At 36.6% G+C, this 16,219-nt stretch overlaps 1 protein-coding gene across 1 annotated transcript; it reads left to right on the top strand.

The window, feature by feature from the left end:
* The first annotated feature begins 417 nt into the window (after positions 1-417).
* Positions 418-5,281, top strand: LOC118471370 (uncharacterized). The gene is made up of 6 exons (XM_055006853.1): positions 418-437; positions 1,381-1,517; positions 2,253-2,349; positions 2,848-2,998; positions 3,746-3,838; positions 4,069-5,281. The coding sequence occupies exons 1-6, from the start codon at positions 418-420 to the stop codon at positions 4,282-4,284; spliced, it is 714 nt and encodes a 237-aa protein (XP_054862828.1). The 3' UTR covers positions 4,285-5,281.
* The last annotated feature ends 10,938 nt before the right edge of the window (positions 5,282-16,219 follow it).

Here is a 16,219-nt window from a genome sequence, read left to right as displayed (position 1 = left end):
TTATGTTAGTACATGAATAAAAGTGTGAGTTTTCATGGAAGACATGAAATTGTCTGGGTGTCGTAAACGTTTGAACAGTAGTGTATGTATAAAAAAAAATTGAACATCATGAAAATTTCACTCTGAGCACACATTAACAAAAAAGTTGATCATGCAAAATTCAACTAGTGATATTTTCTGAACCACGTTTCATGTCATAATACTATGGAAAAATACATAGAAAATACTTTATAATATTAAATATTTGGTTACAAAAATGAAAAGAAAGTTATTTTCCAATGTTCATAACTGATTGACCAGGTATGACAAGTTATACCACAAAAACACACAGTATTTCATTTTTTTATAAGCATAAAGCTTGGTTTGGTAATTATCACGGCATTAGGTCATCAGGATGACACCCAGCACAATATAACCATGACTAAACACATGAATCGGTTAGGATAGTGGATGTTTTCCTGACTGGAAAGACATGAAACGAGAAAATAAATTCCCCAAAATATCTAAATAGTTATCTAAAGATTGAAAACATTCATGTCTGGGACTGAAGCGGTCCCTGTTTTCTTAGCAGTGCATGTCCTCTATATTTCAAACAATAACTTTAGCTGCATAATTCAGTGAATTCATCGCAGCTTTACTGTGTGCCGTGATCCAAAACAGAAATAGTCTGGTAGTAGAGGAGCCAGCATTAGTGTGTTTTTATTTTACTGTGAGCAGTGACAGGTTTAGAATCAGTCATAAACTTGCGGAAAAAGCCAAACTGCATCCTGCTGTGACGGTTTACCACAACAGTAACATGATATACATTCACATCTAGACCTCCAGTTTAACTGATGTATTGGATGTGATGGAAGAATAAACAGTTTTATGCAACGAGCAGTTAAAACGTCAAAGGTCAGAGCTGCTGAACCGCAACGGCTGTAAATCTGTGGATGGATCACATAGGAAGTTTGAAATGAAGGATCAAAATTTATTAGGTTTATTTGACTTTACTGGATGGAATGCAGCCCACATGACTTTTTTTGGATGTAATAATAATAGTAAAGTGCTCATGTCACAAGGTGTCAGTTTAGCAGACATTTGAAGAGGACAAGTGATATGTTATGTAAAAGCACTGCATTCATAATAATCTTCTCAGGGAGCTTGTGATAGATGCAGAGTGAAATATATACAGATACATTATTTGTAATTATTCTGCGTCATTTGATGCAGCACACTCAAAAAATGGAAAATGGCTGGCTGTTACACTTACTTAAGTGTAAAATACATTGTATACAATACAATTTCATGTTTACACAATGAACGTGAATAAATCCTGCAGGATTTACTTGAAACTGAACTGCTTAGCTTTTACTTTATTTAACCATGTCGAAATAACAGGAGACTATCGAGTACTCCGGCGCTTCCGGGAAAATTATGGCCGATATCGCGAGAACACGTGACGGGATCATCACGCGAGAAGAGAATACCTGCAGGAAGTGGCGCGGAATTTGTCAGGTCAGCGTGCTCATGGACTGGTAAGAATCCTTTATCTGCCTTTAAAATGGATCAAAATGCAAACAAATGCTATGCATAAACGTGCCATCATCTTAAGCGACACTGTCCCGCGATAGTTTGTTGTTCGACCAAATGTAATGTTTAATTCGGTCAAAAACACCGTCCGCCATTGCCGCCGCATGGCTGTAACGTTACCGACGGTTACCGACGGTTGTGCTGTCGTGTCGGCGCCGACACGCTCGTAAATAAAGGGTTATTTAATTTATTTGGCTTCATGATGTCTGCTCCGCTGCCAACATAGACACAATACACACCGGTCTTTCCTCGTCTCCCACCGTAGTCACAGTGAAGCCAAACGGCCCGCCACTGTTAAATGAATGTACAGGAAAACACTGTGAAGGAGGGATGAGGTGGGGATAAAATTGATGAACAGAGGAAGTTGTCAAGATTATTGTTCAGAAATTTCACTAGCAGTCTCTATAAATCCAAAGTTTAGTCATCAGTATTTGCTTGGTACACATATTACTTTAAATTGATAGGATGAGATGGATTTATTATTTTCCTGTATTTATTTTAAGGGTAATTAAAGTGTTGCAGGCCTTGACATAAATGAGCGTTTTAAAAAAATAATAGTTTTTTGGTAAAAGAAACAAATACAATTAAAGGCTCAATTATATACAACAAGCAGATTAATTTGATAATGATAATGTTTTACATTCACTGATATTAATTCATGTCTGTTCTATTTATTACAGTCATTGGTTACTGCCAAGGTGTTCTACTTTGCTGTCCTTCTGCAAGTGTTCTGTCCAGCTACAACTGTCTGAAGTCCAACTGCATCAGTGACTACAGGTTAAAGGCATCTTCTGGGATGTTTCATTTTATTGCTTTTTGGGATACCAGTTCCAAGATTCCAGCTAAACCAGATTTCCCTAGTTCCCTAGTTTTTTGTGTCTTGCTGCAGCAAGTATAGTTTGCTCTGGATGTGGAGGTGTAAGGAATGCAGTGTATCTTTATCTAATAGATACAAGCTACTAAAACATATTAGACTACAGCACTGTCATAGGCACCGCTACCCATGCCTACACACCGACTGCCCATGTACTTTTAAGACATGGAATGCTTTGTACATTCATTTAAGTAGAGTCCATCCCAAAGAAAATACTCAGGAGCTATTGGAACTGTCGACATTCAGTTGTCATTTGTGTGCTTGTTGTGATCTTTCTACAGAGAGGGATTATTTTACACACATTGGCCTCATCTGAAGAGTAATGAAACTGTTACTTGCATGTTTGAGGGTTGCTGTTTTCAAACAAACATATATGGAACATTTCACTGTCACAAGAACAGAAAACACAACCCACATACTTTGAAAGATTTCAAGCCAGGAGTAGTTCCAACCACTCAAGTTTCACAAGACTCACCTGATGATCCTGAGGAAGATGCACAAAATCAAGATGACAGTGTTGTTGAAGCAGACGGTGGATGTTCAAGTCATGATGTGAGTGGACATAAGAACTTGCCTGAAGTAATTAAGCAACATTTTGCTGCTGCATTGCTCAAGTTGGAGCATTTTGTACATGGGCCAGGCAAAAAAATTGATGAATTCTTAGAAGAACTGCACTTCTTGTTAAGTTCTGCTACATTGCCCCTCTCGACTGACATTGTTTTTATTACTCAGATTGTTATTGTAAGTATTCAATAACGATATTCAAAGAATCCACAATGAGATGGACGAAGAGGAGTAAACTGCAGCGACAGAGAGCTGAAAATGGCAGGGAGTTGATGAGCTGTGCTGCCGCGATTTTTCTGATATTTTTGCTACTCAGATTACTACTCGTCACCATAATAGTTATTATAACAATCTGAGCCTGTTGGTAGCAAAACACTTTTATTGGCATACATTTAACACAAACAGAAATTGCCCACACATGCTCGTTCAAACTTACTTTTGCTTTCAGGCAAAACTGAAACTTAGTGAATACAGCGCCGATCATTCTATTTTTGGTTCCTATCATTCAGTTGCACTGCCGGCTAAACCTAAATACAGCCCAGGTTCAAAAATACAAAAAAGCTACCTGAAGGTATCCCTTAAAATAGCAAAACATCTGCCAAAAATGGCTTTCAGTATTCTTTTCAGTATAATAAATATTATAATTAATTCATTAGACACGTGAATCCGTTCTCCTTGTTTGTTTACACTGTGTTTCAGATGTATGTGTGTATGTTTTTATTCTCTGATCTGTAGGACAATGGGATCGATACCAGACGAGAATGCATTCTTAAGGGACTGTGTGTCTACCTTAACGAAGATCCAGACAAGCTGGTGAAAGAATACAAGGTATGTTAATTTACTTTACCTTTTTTAGGAAATGATCAATAGGGATTCCTTGTGGGTTTTTTGGGTGGCTTTTAAAGACCTTTGAAATGTAATGCTGGTCATAAGTTGTTTTGATTGTTTGATATGTGCTAATTTCAGCTGTTTTAGAAGGTTTTTTTTTTTTTTAAATTATGAGGATGGATGTAATGAATACCAGTTAGAATTTTTTTTTTAAATTTGTTTTGTCACAGACGGATGATGAAAACACCGCAGCAGCTATGGCAGAGACCGTCTATGGCATCTACATCATTCGACACAGCGGTGCAGAGCCCAGTGATACCCCAGAGGATGTGGGAATCATTCTGGAGGGGGTGACGGTACTCAGTGAATTGAGGAATGTACCATTTGCACTGTCCATCTTGCTTGCCTTTGTGTATACTCTGAACCTGAGTTACCCCCAGAGCTAAAATATACATTCGAAGCTCTGCAGAAAATAATCCTAGAGCTTGATGGGAACAGACTGTCTGCAAAAGTTCAGGCCCTTAAGACAGTTCTTTCCCATTGAGAATTTTTGCTCAACTGGGGGAAAACCCTTTTGTTTTCCTTTAAGATGTTCTAAGTTCACTTGCAAGGTTTTTTATCAACACTAAATCTCCTGACATTTTAATGGGCAGTTCCCATTATTTAATGTTGAGTTCTATAAGGGGGCTGAGAATTCAAATAGTATATTAGCCCATGTCCCAAACAGCATCTTCAGTTTAGATCAGCAAAGACTTTTGTAATGCTTTTCTTCTGTACCAAGTACTCAGATCCTTTGTAATTGTGATTTAAAACACAAAGCGGTTCTCAACTGGGTTCCAAATTTTTCTGTACTCTTTAAGTAAGTTTTGCCTTTTATTTATTTTAAATTCACTCTGTTCAGTTTAGATTTTTGGTCACTTTCTAAGATAAGATAAGATTTATTTTGGTCAGTTGTGGTAATTTCAAGTATGTGGCAAAAAAAAAAACTAAACTGACCAAAAATAAATGTAAGGCAGTAATGAAAATACAATTAAAATAATTAATATAATTATTAAAATAAATGTTAAAAAAATGAATAAAAACAGACCAAGATTAAAGGACATTTTTCTTATATCAATGTTTGTAAAAACAATGTGGACCTGTTACATATTTTAAGCACTTAATATATATATATATTTTTTAACCACACACTTTCCGATCCACCAGTTTAGGACCACAAATTTAGAGGGAACAGTGCTGAATATTTGTTTTCAGAAGTGATACATTTCATTTGCTGTTTAAGTGTAAAATATTGTTTTACTTATTGTTATTATTGTTTTTTTAAATTTGGTTTGTATTACAAGCAGTACTAGCAGTTTGTAACTGCATGTAGGACTTCTATTCAGTTAATTAAAAATGAGCAACTGTACTGCCTTTACAATTTAAATACAGTTTATGACAGCATCTCTTTGTCATGTGTTATGTTTACACCTTTTAGACCAAGTAGACTGTAGACATTGTTGAAAGATAACCTTTTTGAGTAAAACTCAAATGTAATACTTAAAATTGCCTTAATTAAATCATGGAAAGAATTTCCACATGATTAAACAGCTCTCTTTCAGCATTAAGCAATTTTGTTGGGCCAACTTGATCCACTCGGGTTGAAGTACCCTAGTTCAAAATAGTTGGATCAACCCATTTCAAAGGCATGTACCCATACTAAGTAAATTAAGTTGGATCCAAACTTTGCAAACAAGTTGAATGGACCCTAATAAATGAAGTTAAACTAACCTCAGTGCCTTAAGTTGGAACAAAAGAATTGGTTATTGTTTAAAGTAAGCCATTTAATCATGTGGAAATTCTTTCCATGTTTTTTTTTAAGTTCATCCAAAGAATCCATTTTTTGAGTGCAGGGTAGCTTTATGTACACATACCACAGATCCAACTTGAAACATAGTCTATTTTAATGATTTTTTTATCAAGCTTTACCAATAAACTCATGAAGCAGCCACTGAGTGCACCCAAACATCTTGTTCTGCTTCCTCTCCAAACACAATAAACTCTCATCCATCTCGTTTTACTAATGAGGGCTTGTGTTCTTAACTACTATTTATTTCAACAAAATGTGCTTGTGTTCTCCCTTTGCACTGATATTGTTTGGTTTGAAGTTCAAATAGCAACATCCAGCCAGGGCAATGGTGGAAAATAACTAAGAACATTTACCAAAGTACTGTATTTACAATGCTCACAGAAAGTACTTATTCTCTTTGGAAGTTTTCTGCTTTTTCAGCACGGAATCATGGAGAAATTGATTTCCTTTTAGTTTGACAAAAACGGTCCAAAAAGACTCATGTCAAAGTGAAAACAAATTTCTATGAAGTAGCGTCAATTAATTTAAAAATATGAAATGAAATGGAAAATTAATTAGGTGAGTGAGATGAAATGGAGTAAACATTTGTGCAATTATTCATTTTGCAGTTTATATTTTTAATTTTTTGGCATTACTTTGTAGAAACTAGTTGTCACTTTGACACGAAAGAGTCTTTTTGTAAATTCTTGCCTAAAAAAGCCAAATTAATTGACCACGATTCAACTCTGAACAATCATAAGAGCTGAAAACTGCCAGCTGGAGGTGAATTATTTTTATAGACACTGTAAGTATAATCTTAAGGCATTTGCAGTCGACTGCTTTCATTTGGTGCTACTTTGTGGGTCATTCTAGAATTGGAGGACATTTTAAGTCGCACCTATCAAATTTCAAATAATCCATGTACAAAATATTAAAACTTGTAGATGTTGCGGAAATGTACTTGTACTGAGACCAAATCTAAACAAACTAGGATAAAAGAATGTTTGAAAATATTTTTTAAATACCAAATAATTCTGGAGTTCCCCTTGAAATGACATTTTTCTCTTGTCTCACCTCCCTGATGATCAAATTGAATCTCAAATAAAACGGTTAGAATGGAATTTAAATCTCCTTTTTTGGTATTATTTTTTTCATTAATGTGTCTTGTTATTGTGGGAACATTTTTTTTCAAATCAACATAATATTTTAAATAATAATTATTATGCATGGAATGTGTGTCCCACAACTATGTTAGCATAACTTTTTTATCTGGAAGAAGAAGAAGAAAACAATGAATCACATGAAACGCCGGAATTAACATCATCAAACAGTTTTCTAAAGAATGGGTAGAACAAAGCTATGTCCTCTCTTCTATTTTTCATATTTTCCTCACATTGTCAGGCTTGATTGAATGTCTCACTTTACCTCACATTATTAGGAAAAGACTAATTCTTTTGACTGTTTTCCATCAGTCAGTTTGTCCTTTTGGTCAGCAGTAACAGCAGCTAAATATCTAGCTTCTACTGCTGAGAAAAAGATCACATTAGCATGGATTAGCAACCCTGTTACTGTGATTATAGTAGGGTTAGCAAACAACAAATAAAACATTGAATAAAAATGGTACCATTGATGTGTAAGCTGAGCCAATCAAGCCTTTGATAGTTTATCACCTATTATTGATGAATATGGAGCAGAAAATTGTAAAAGACAAAGTTCAGTTTTCAAAAATTTTGAAGGCCAAACGCCATCCAATTTGGGAATGACCCTGATGCTTCTATGTCACTACTTTTCAAAGGCGAACATTTCATTTTTAACTCCTTTCATCTGTCAGCTTTCCTAAGTTAATTTGCAGATTGAATGAGTTGCAGTATTTGTATTGGCTGCACATTAATGCATCACTAATGCCCTTATCATTTTCATCATGACACTGAATGAATCCTACTCTATGTGTAAATACTGGGTCCATCTGGTAATTGGATTTTCCGTTCTGAAACGGGTATTGAAAAACAAAAAACGAGTGGTTATTTGATTTTCGTTTTAAAATACAAAAATTAAAATTGAAATACAAGGCGTTTTTCCTTTTCATGATCAAAAAGGGATATACGATTTTTTTTTTAAATGCTTTGATTTTCGTTTTATAACAAGAAAGTAAAATCAGTAAGAGACAGAAACGAAAAAAGGTCCGTTTTTTCATTTTCTGAGACCGGAAGTGGTCATCAGCAAGTGTGGAGCCAAACAGAGTACAGTGCATAGACTGTATATAATTTTTCCCGTTAGTTTTCATGGTCAAAATGAGAGATCAGGTGGCCGATCTTAAAATAAATATATATATATATATATATATATATATATATATATATATATATATATATATATATATATATATATATATATTTTTTTTTTTTTTTTTTTTTTTTTTTTTTTTTTTTTTTATTTTTTTATAAAGCGTTAAAGTTTTGCGAAGCCAGGGGGTGGGACTACTTGATTGACAGTCCGGTCCGGAATGATTGACAGGTCCTATGGAGGAGGCAGCAGAGACTCTGCTCTCCTCGTTTGGATTAATTCTGATATAATAACTGTTGGTTTATTTATCGGTGAAGCAGCAGAACATTTTCCACAGACAGTTTTCCTGCCCGTTGGCTTGTATTAACCAGTTTTCTGCCTTCGGCTGATTCTACCAGCAGACACTGAAAGGACTCTGATAGTTCGGTAAGTAAATGTTTATTTTCGTATCGGTGCCGCTTTTAATGCACTTTATATGCAGCTTTAGTGTTAGATGTAATGTGTGCCATGCACTCCAGATGTTGGTGGAGTTTGTTTCAGTGTGTGTTGACCAGAGAAGAAAGTTAGCATAGTAAATATTAGCTTTAATGTTAGCGATGCTAACCGAGCTAGCTGCTCAGTTGTAGCCTGATTAAAGCTAACGTAGCATCAAGCTAATGTGTTGAGTTTCATGTAAACAGCTGAAGTGTGTTGTGTTCCTGTAATGTGGTTCATTAAGTTCATAAAACTGTGGCTGGTTGACATTAATGTAACGTTCAGGAAACTTAAATGTGATTAAAACAGTAACGTAAATGTTCTAGTTGTCAGTAATCAGTTTTAATTTGACACTAAAACAGACTGATAGTTTTAAATGACATCAGTTTCATTAATTTGTTGAAAATTGTCTCATTTGTTGTTGTGATGTTGCTGCTGATTCATTAAAACCAGATGATCCGTGTTGAAAATACGTTTAGTTCTAGTATCAGAAGTACAAGAAGGAAAATGGAAGTTTAGTTCTGCTACGTCAAAGATTTCAGGAATAAAATAACTGAGTCTTTATGCCTCAAACTTTGTTTTACAATAAAGAAATAATGAAATAATCACAGATAATAAAAATATAAATAGCAGAGAAAACCTGAGAGAATAATTTCCTGAAAAGTCTGTGAAGGAAAAGCAGCTTTTTATCCTGAAAGATCAGAATCAGCTCCAACATCTGCATCTGACAGCATCAAGTCAACCAGAAAGAAAAGAAAAAAGAAACTGACTTCTTTCTGATCACATCTGTTCCGCTACTCACAGTCTCCTGCTGCTCACATTCTTCACATTTATAGTCCACTTTTAAAAGTTCAGCAGACAGGTGCTCTGCTTTGGAGTGTGACGATGATGTGGAGAGTGAAGTTTCCGTTTCATCCACAGCGTGCTTTAGGGCAGCCAGGTCGGACTTGATGTTTGAAATACTGACCGACAGCTCAGATTTAACTGTCTGCAGTTCCGTTTTGATGGATGTTAGATTTTCACTCAAAGCCGCCAGGAGCTGCAGGAGCTGGGTCTTTAACATAACCGCCATCTCGTTACAGAGTGAAAGTAGCAGTTCCTCCTTAAGGTCAGAGATTGCAGCATCTGAGGGCCTCTTCAAAAGAAGACGTAGTTGATGAAGGTGTTCTGGAGCAGGACCAGAAAGACCACGAACAAGCAGCCTTGAGATCTTAGGCAGCATCTCCCTCAGGTGGGTGTCAACGGTGTTCACGGTTAGGTCTGTGGTAATCCTGTCAAAAAACAAAACAGAAAAAAATCTAGATTATAAATCAACATGTAACCAAAGCACTCTGTGTATAATGCCATAGTATAGGATGTAGTTCAGAAAATGTCAAAGTATAGTATACTTTTCAAGAATAACATAGTATGGCCTGTAGTTCATAGTATAGCTTGGCAAAAAAAAAAGATTATTATGTCGTCAAAAAGTGCAAAATGATAGGATGTTGCCTAAAATTGTCATGTATGATATGTGGTTCAAAAAATGTGATAGTGCAGTATATTGTCAAGATAGTATGTTATTCGAGAAAACATCAGAGTATGTCGTCTAAAAAATGCCATAGAGTAATGTTTCATTGCACAAGTAAAAGTATAGTAATTTTTAAAACTGTTCAAATTCTTATAATATGTGGCTAAAAAATGGCAAAAACAAAACGTCATAGTAATGTGTCAATTTAAAAAGCCTGTAGTATAGCATGTCGCCCAACAAACGTCATAGCATACCATGTCGCTTTAAAAACGTCATGGCCTTTGGTCCAAAAAACATCATAGTATAGCATGTCGCTCTAAAAACATCATGGTATAGCATGTCGTTCTAAAAACATTATAGTATAGCATGTCACCCAAAAAACGTCATAGTATAGCATGTCGCTCTAAAAACATCATAGTATAGCATGTCGCTCTAAAAATGTCATAGTATAGCATGTCGCTCTAAAAACGTCATAGTATAGCATGTCGCTCTAAAAATGTCATAGTATAGCATGTCGCTCTAAAAACGTCATAGTATACCATGTCGCCCGAAGAAGGTCATAGTACAGCATGTCGCTCAAAAAACGTCATAGTATAGCATGTCGCTTTAAAAACGTCATAGTATAGCATGCCGCTCAAAAAACGTCGTAGTATAGCATGTCGCTCAAAAACGTCATAGTATAGCATGTCGCTCTAAAAATGTGTTAGTATAGCATGTCACTCTAAAAACATCATAGTATAGTATGTCGCTCTGAAAACGTCATAGTATAGCATGTCACCCAAACAACATCATAGTATAGCATGTCGCTCAAAAAACATCATAGTATAGCATGTCACCCGAAAAACATCATAGTATAGCATGTCGCTCTAAAAACGTCATAGTATAGTATGTCGCCCAAAAAACGTCATAGAATAGCATATCGCTCTGAAAACGTCATAGTATAGCATGTCGCCCGAAAAACATCATAGTATAGCATGTCGCTCAAAAAACGTCATAGTATAGCATGTCGCTCTAAAAACGTCATAGTGATGCATGTCTCTCAAAAAACATCATAGTATAGCATGTCGCTCTGAAAACGTCATAGTATAGCATGTCGCCCGAAAAACATCATAGTATAGCATGTCGCTCTAAAAACGTCACAGTATAGCATGTCGCTCACAAAACGTCATAGAATAGCATGTCGCTCGAAAAACATCATTGTATAGCATGTCGCTCACAAAACGTCATAGTATAGCATGTCGCTCAGAAAACTTCATAGTATAGCACGTCGCTCTAAAAACGTCATAGTATAGCATGTCGCTCACAAAACGTCATAGTATAGCATGTCGCTCAGAAAACTTCATAGTATAGCATGTCGCTCAAAAAACGTCATGGTATAGCATGTCGCTCGAAAAACATCATTGTATAGCATGTCGCTCTAAAAATGTCATAGTATAGCATGTCGCTCTAAAAACGTCATAGTATAGTATGTCGCCCAAAAAACGTCATAGAATAGCATATCGCTCTGAAAACGTCATAGTATAGCATGTCGCCCGAAAAACATCATAGTATAGCATGTCGCTCGAAAAACGTCGTAGTATAGCATGTCGCTCTAAAAACGTCATAGTGATGCATGTCGCTCAAAAAACGTCATAGTATAGCATGTCGCTCAAAAAACATCATTGTATAGCATGTCGCTCTAAAAATGTCATAGTATAGCATGTCGCTCAAAAAACGTCATAGTATAGTATGTCGCTCTGAAAACGTCATAGTATAGCACGTCACCCAAAAAACGTCATAGTATAGCATGTCGCTCAAAAAACGTCATAGTATAGCATGTCGCTCAAAAAACGTCATAGTATAGCATGTCGCTCAGAAAACTTCATAGTATAGCATGTCGCTCTAAAAACGTCATAGTATAGTATTTCGCCCAAAAAGCGTCATAGTATAGCATGTTGCTCTAAAAACGTCATAGTAAAGCATGTCGCTCACAAAACGTCATGGTATAGCATGTCGCTCAAAAAACTTCATAATATAGCATTTCGCTCTAAAAATTTCATAGTATAGCATGTTGCTCTACAAACGTCATAGTATAGCATGTCGCCCAAAAACGTCATAGTATAGCATGTCGCTCAAAAAACGTCGTAGTATAGCATGTCGCTTTAAAAACGTCATAGTATAGCATGTCGCTGTAAAAACGTCGTAGAAAAGCCTTTGGTCCACAAAAGGTTGTTATGTCCCGGCTGTCAGAAGTAGGTGAGGAGCAGCACAAAAACAGTCCAAACGCTTGTTTCCAGAGGGTTAGACGACTATTTATTTGACAGAGTCAGTTTACAACAACACAACATGTGGGGAGGTTAAAAGCAAATGGGTGTTAGTAAAAATAAAATAAATAAACAGAACTAAAAGTGAACTTCATGTTGACATTGATGGGCATTCCAACCAGGAACAAAGTAAAAAATAATCAATACGAAAAGAAACTCTTCCTGTTCACCTCTTCAAGCACAAAAACAAACTGCAGTAGCAACCTAAACTAAAACTAACAATGGGTTCCCTGTTTTCCTTTCTGAACAATTCAAAGGTCCCTCTCTATCTCCCCACACATCCACCAACCACTGGAACACATCTCCAAAGTTCTGCTGGTCCAGCTCAGCTTCCCCTCAGAAGAAGTGCCACCACCTGCCAGATGAAGGAGCCTTTTGAGAGGCAGCTGGCATCGTGATTGGACTGTACTTTGGTCTGTTCCAATCCAGCTTCAGCTCCAGAGACGGCAGGCGGGACGAGTCAACGGAGGCCGGGTGGACGAAGGCATGCAGCTGAGTACAATCCAGAAAACAACAGAGGAGGAGGAAACAAACATAGTAGCATAGTGTAAAATATACATAGTATATTGTATAAATAACAAGTCAAAGTAAAGAGACATACACTGTAGAATTGTAGTAATTGTGGGCTGACTGATTTACTGATTATCAGTATTTTATTTTTTACTGATTTACGGTAATAAATACATTTAAAAATGGCGCTACTTTGGCTCTGAACCTTTATCTACCTGTGGTCGCTCTGTCTTCTGGAGTGATTTGATTGGTTATACGTCACGAATAAAACTCCTTTAACTTAACATCTGTCAACAAAACAAAAACGTATCAACAAAGTTTTCTGTTAAAGTTTGTGTTCTTCTAAGTTTAACACCAAGATTTTAAATACTTTCATTTACTGCAAATAAATATCTTCTCCAAATGTCTCACTCATAATCATTGTCAGCCTTAAAAACCAACAAAACACCCCTCTATACTCGACCACACTTAGTACAGTCTGGTTCCCCCTTCTATAAATCTGCTTGGAATCTTCCACTTCCTGTTTGTCAAAGTGGCTTTCGACCTGGACAGGTTTTGTTGGAGCTCATGCAACAAACATTTTGGGTAACTGCACTTTAATATGGATGGATGACACTGAATTAGAGTCTGTTTTACTGAGTCTGAGTTAAGATGTGTAGCTCTGTCATTAAATAGGAAATTATTTCTCAGAATTCACAGAGAAAAGTCTGAAATGTTTGCTAGGTTAGCATCCCACATGTTCTTTGGCTCAGCTAAAGCTAACTCTCTCCAACTTCTGGATCTCTTGAGTTGCTTGTTGTTAAAATATCTTGCTAGAGGTGCTGAAGCTCAGAAAGTCTGAGATGTTTGTTCAAAATAAGCTCATTCTTTTATCTCGTCTTATCTGAACTGTCCTCTTTTGTTTGAACTTTCCCTAAATTTAGAAGTTAATGACAGAGCAGCACATCCAGACTCAGTCTCATTTATGTAGAGATTAAACTTCAGTGTCATTCATTGATGTTAAAGTGCAGTTTTTCAAATGTTTGTTGCACATGCTCCCGACCAAACCAGTCCAGGTGGAAGACGATGTGAAGAGAAAGCTCCAGAGGATGAATATCACACATTTATGTTGGAAATAAATGTCCTTTAATTAGACATTGTCATGCAAAAGTTGGATTTCCCTTTAATGATGTTCAAATCTTTGTTGAGTGCTTTGTTGATGTTGGTTTCTAAATGTTTTCTGACACTCGGCCCCAAAGATTAAAACCTTCTACAGCTCACAAGCTGCAACAATTCACACATTATCAACAATCTTTCTGACTAAACTAAGATAAAAAGTGAAAAACTGCCTGATTCCTGCATCATGAATGTAAATCTTTTTGTTTTTTATGACAGTAAACTGAATATATTTGGGTTTGACATTTTATGGTCCAAAACAAGAAATGAATTACTGGAGAAAACAATCAACAGATTAATGGACAAAGAAAATGTGTTTTCCAACATATATGGCTGAATTACTCCACCATTACAAGATACATACAATTTTAATTCAATTTTATTTATATAATACCAATTACAGGTCAGATTGTCTCAAAACGCTTTATTTTTATATTTTTTGTCATATTTAAAATATGACAAAGTAAGAAATTTAAACCTCTGACTAATCCAATTTATTAATTGGTTTTTAAGAGACTAATCGACAATTAAAATAACTTTCTCCACTAAAACTAATAAACATGAGGTCAAATAGATGGAAGAGTTTTAAATACTGCAGTCCCACACTGACAAGACTAAAGTTTGTCAACAAAGTCTAAATCCGCTGGTGGATTCCATTAAAGTCCTAATAAATGATAATAAAGTGTGATACTAAAGGTTTGTGGTGCTAAAAATCTCCAAGTAAATATATGAAGTTGAACATCTGGATGGAGGTTGATAAAAGTTGACCTCCCTTCATTTCTCTGGAGCCGAATCCATGGATTTTATGGATGGTGGTTAAAGACCTGCTCTTCTAGTCGTCTTCCTTCTAGTCAATGTAAAAAGTCAGTCCATCCTGGCCGACTTCAACACCTCTTCATGACAACTTGTTCTGCCTCCGACCTGGTGGAAACTCCAGAAACTGGGGAAAACCTGTGGCGACTCGAAGAACTCGTGGAGACTCGAAGAACTCGTGGGGCGGGGGAAGGTGTGGTGGGTGGTGGTGGGAGGTGGGGGAGTAGAGGGGGGACGCCGCCACCCACCTCCCCGCCTACTCTCCGCCCTGACTCCACCCAGACTCCGCCTTGGCCCAGCCCATGTGGTCACCTCAGTAACTACGATGTCAAAGGGACGACGAATTTATTTCTTTTCATCTGATCTGTAGCTCAGTGAGTTAAGGATTTGCCTATGGAGCTGCAGGTCGCCGGTTCAAGACCAGACCCTTCTTAAGTTTTATCAAAATCCTGACAAAGACAAAGAAAGAAAACTGCCAGTGGCGGGTCTCGAACCTGCGACCTTCCACTTGGTAGTCTTCTTCTTATCCTCCTGAGCTACTCGCTCAGATACTAATTCTTCTTTTTTTTGCGCATTTATCATCTATTTTTTGTCATGTTCGAGTTTTTTTTTAACTCGAGTCTCGACTCGACCGTTTTTCTCAGGAGGTTGGACTTCAGCCTTTGTTCTGGAGGGTTGAACCCTCAGTTCCAAGACTTTCCAAAGACTCCACACCTCCCGAGTCCTTAGGACCTGAGCTTTCAGACAGTCTGAGGTCTGAAATTTTCTAAGTCCCACAGTAGTTCTCTGTTAGATTGAACTTTCAGACAGTCCAAGGACTGATATCTTCTAAGTTCCTGAGTAGTTCTCTGTTATTTTGAACCTTCAGACAGTCTGAGGGCTGAAATTTTCTCAGTCCCAAAGTAGTTCTCTGTTAGATTTAACTTTCGGACAGTCCAAGGACTGAAATCTTCTCAGTTCCTGAGTAGTTCTCTGTTAGTTTGAACCTTCAGACAGTCTGAGGACTGAAGTTTTAAAAGTTTCTCAGTACTTCTCTGTTAGTTTGAACTTTATGGTTAACAGAAGCCTTAAAACTTGTGACCATGAGTCTTGATTTCACATTTAGATCATCCATCTGAGTTCTTCTCAGACCTTAACCTGTGGGTGTTTTAGAAATCCTGAACAAACTTTGATTCTCTTCAATGAACAGTACAGTTTGTGGAGATCAGAAGGTAACATTAGTTTGATCAATGCCTTCAACTACTAGTAGACTTTATCTGGAAAGCAGTTTTCTGAAATGAGTTCTTAGTAAATCTGATCACAATCAAAGCAAGAACATATCAAGAGGAAATGTTTGAAGAAACAACTTGATGTTTTCATTTCAGACTAGAAAACGCTTTAAGCCCTTCATCTGTTTTTGCTTTTTGATCGTTTTATTGTCTCTTCTGTTTAATTTGATCTTCTAAAGTTTAACTGGTGCCTTTTCAAATGTTTTGTCTTTAGTTTGATTCTTCTTAAATGTTTAGTTT

The sequence above is a fragment of the Amphiprion ocellaris genome, chromosome 21, assembly GCF_022539595.1.
Source record: "Amphiprion ocellaris isolate individual 3 ecotype Okinawa chromosome 21, ASM2253959v1, whole genome shotgun sequence".
Classification (NCBI taxonomy): domain Eukaryota; kingdom Metazoa; phylum Chordata; class Actinopteri; family Pomacentridae; genus Amphiprion; species Amphiprion ocellaris.
The sequence above is the reverse complement of the archived record's forward strand: the minus strand, read 5'-3'. Positions and strand labels throughout refer to the sequence as shown.

Excerpts from the sequence above, each read along its gene's own strand:
- LOC118471370 (XM_055006853.1), top strand. The coding sequence starts at position 418 with ATGACTAAACACATGAATCG. Across the intron at positions 2,350-2,847 it reads AACTGCATCAGTGACTACAG|AAAACACAACCCACATACTT; the intron begins GTTAAAGGCATC and ends TCACAAGAACAG. Across the intron at positions 3,839-4,068 it reads AGCTGGTGAAAGAATACAAG|ACGGATGATGAAAACACCGC; the intron begins GTATGTTAATTT and ends GTTTTGTCACAG.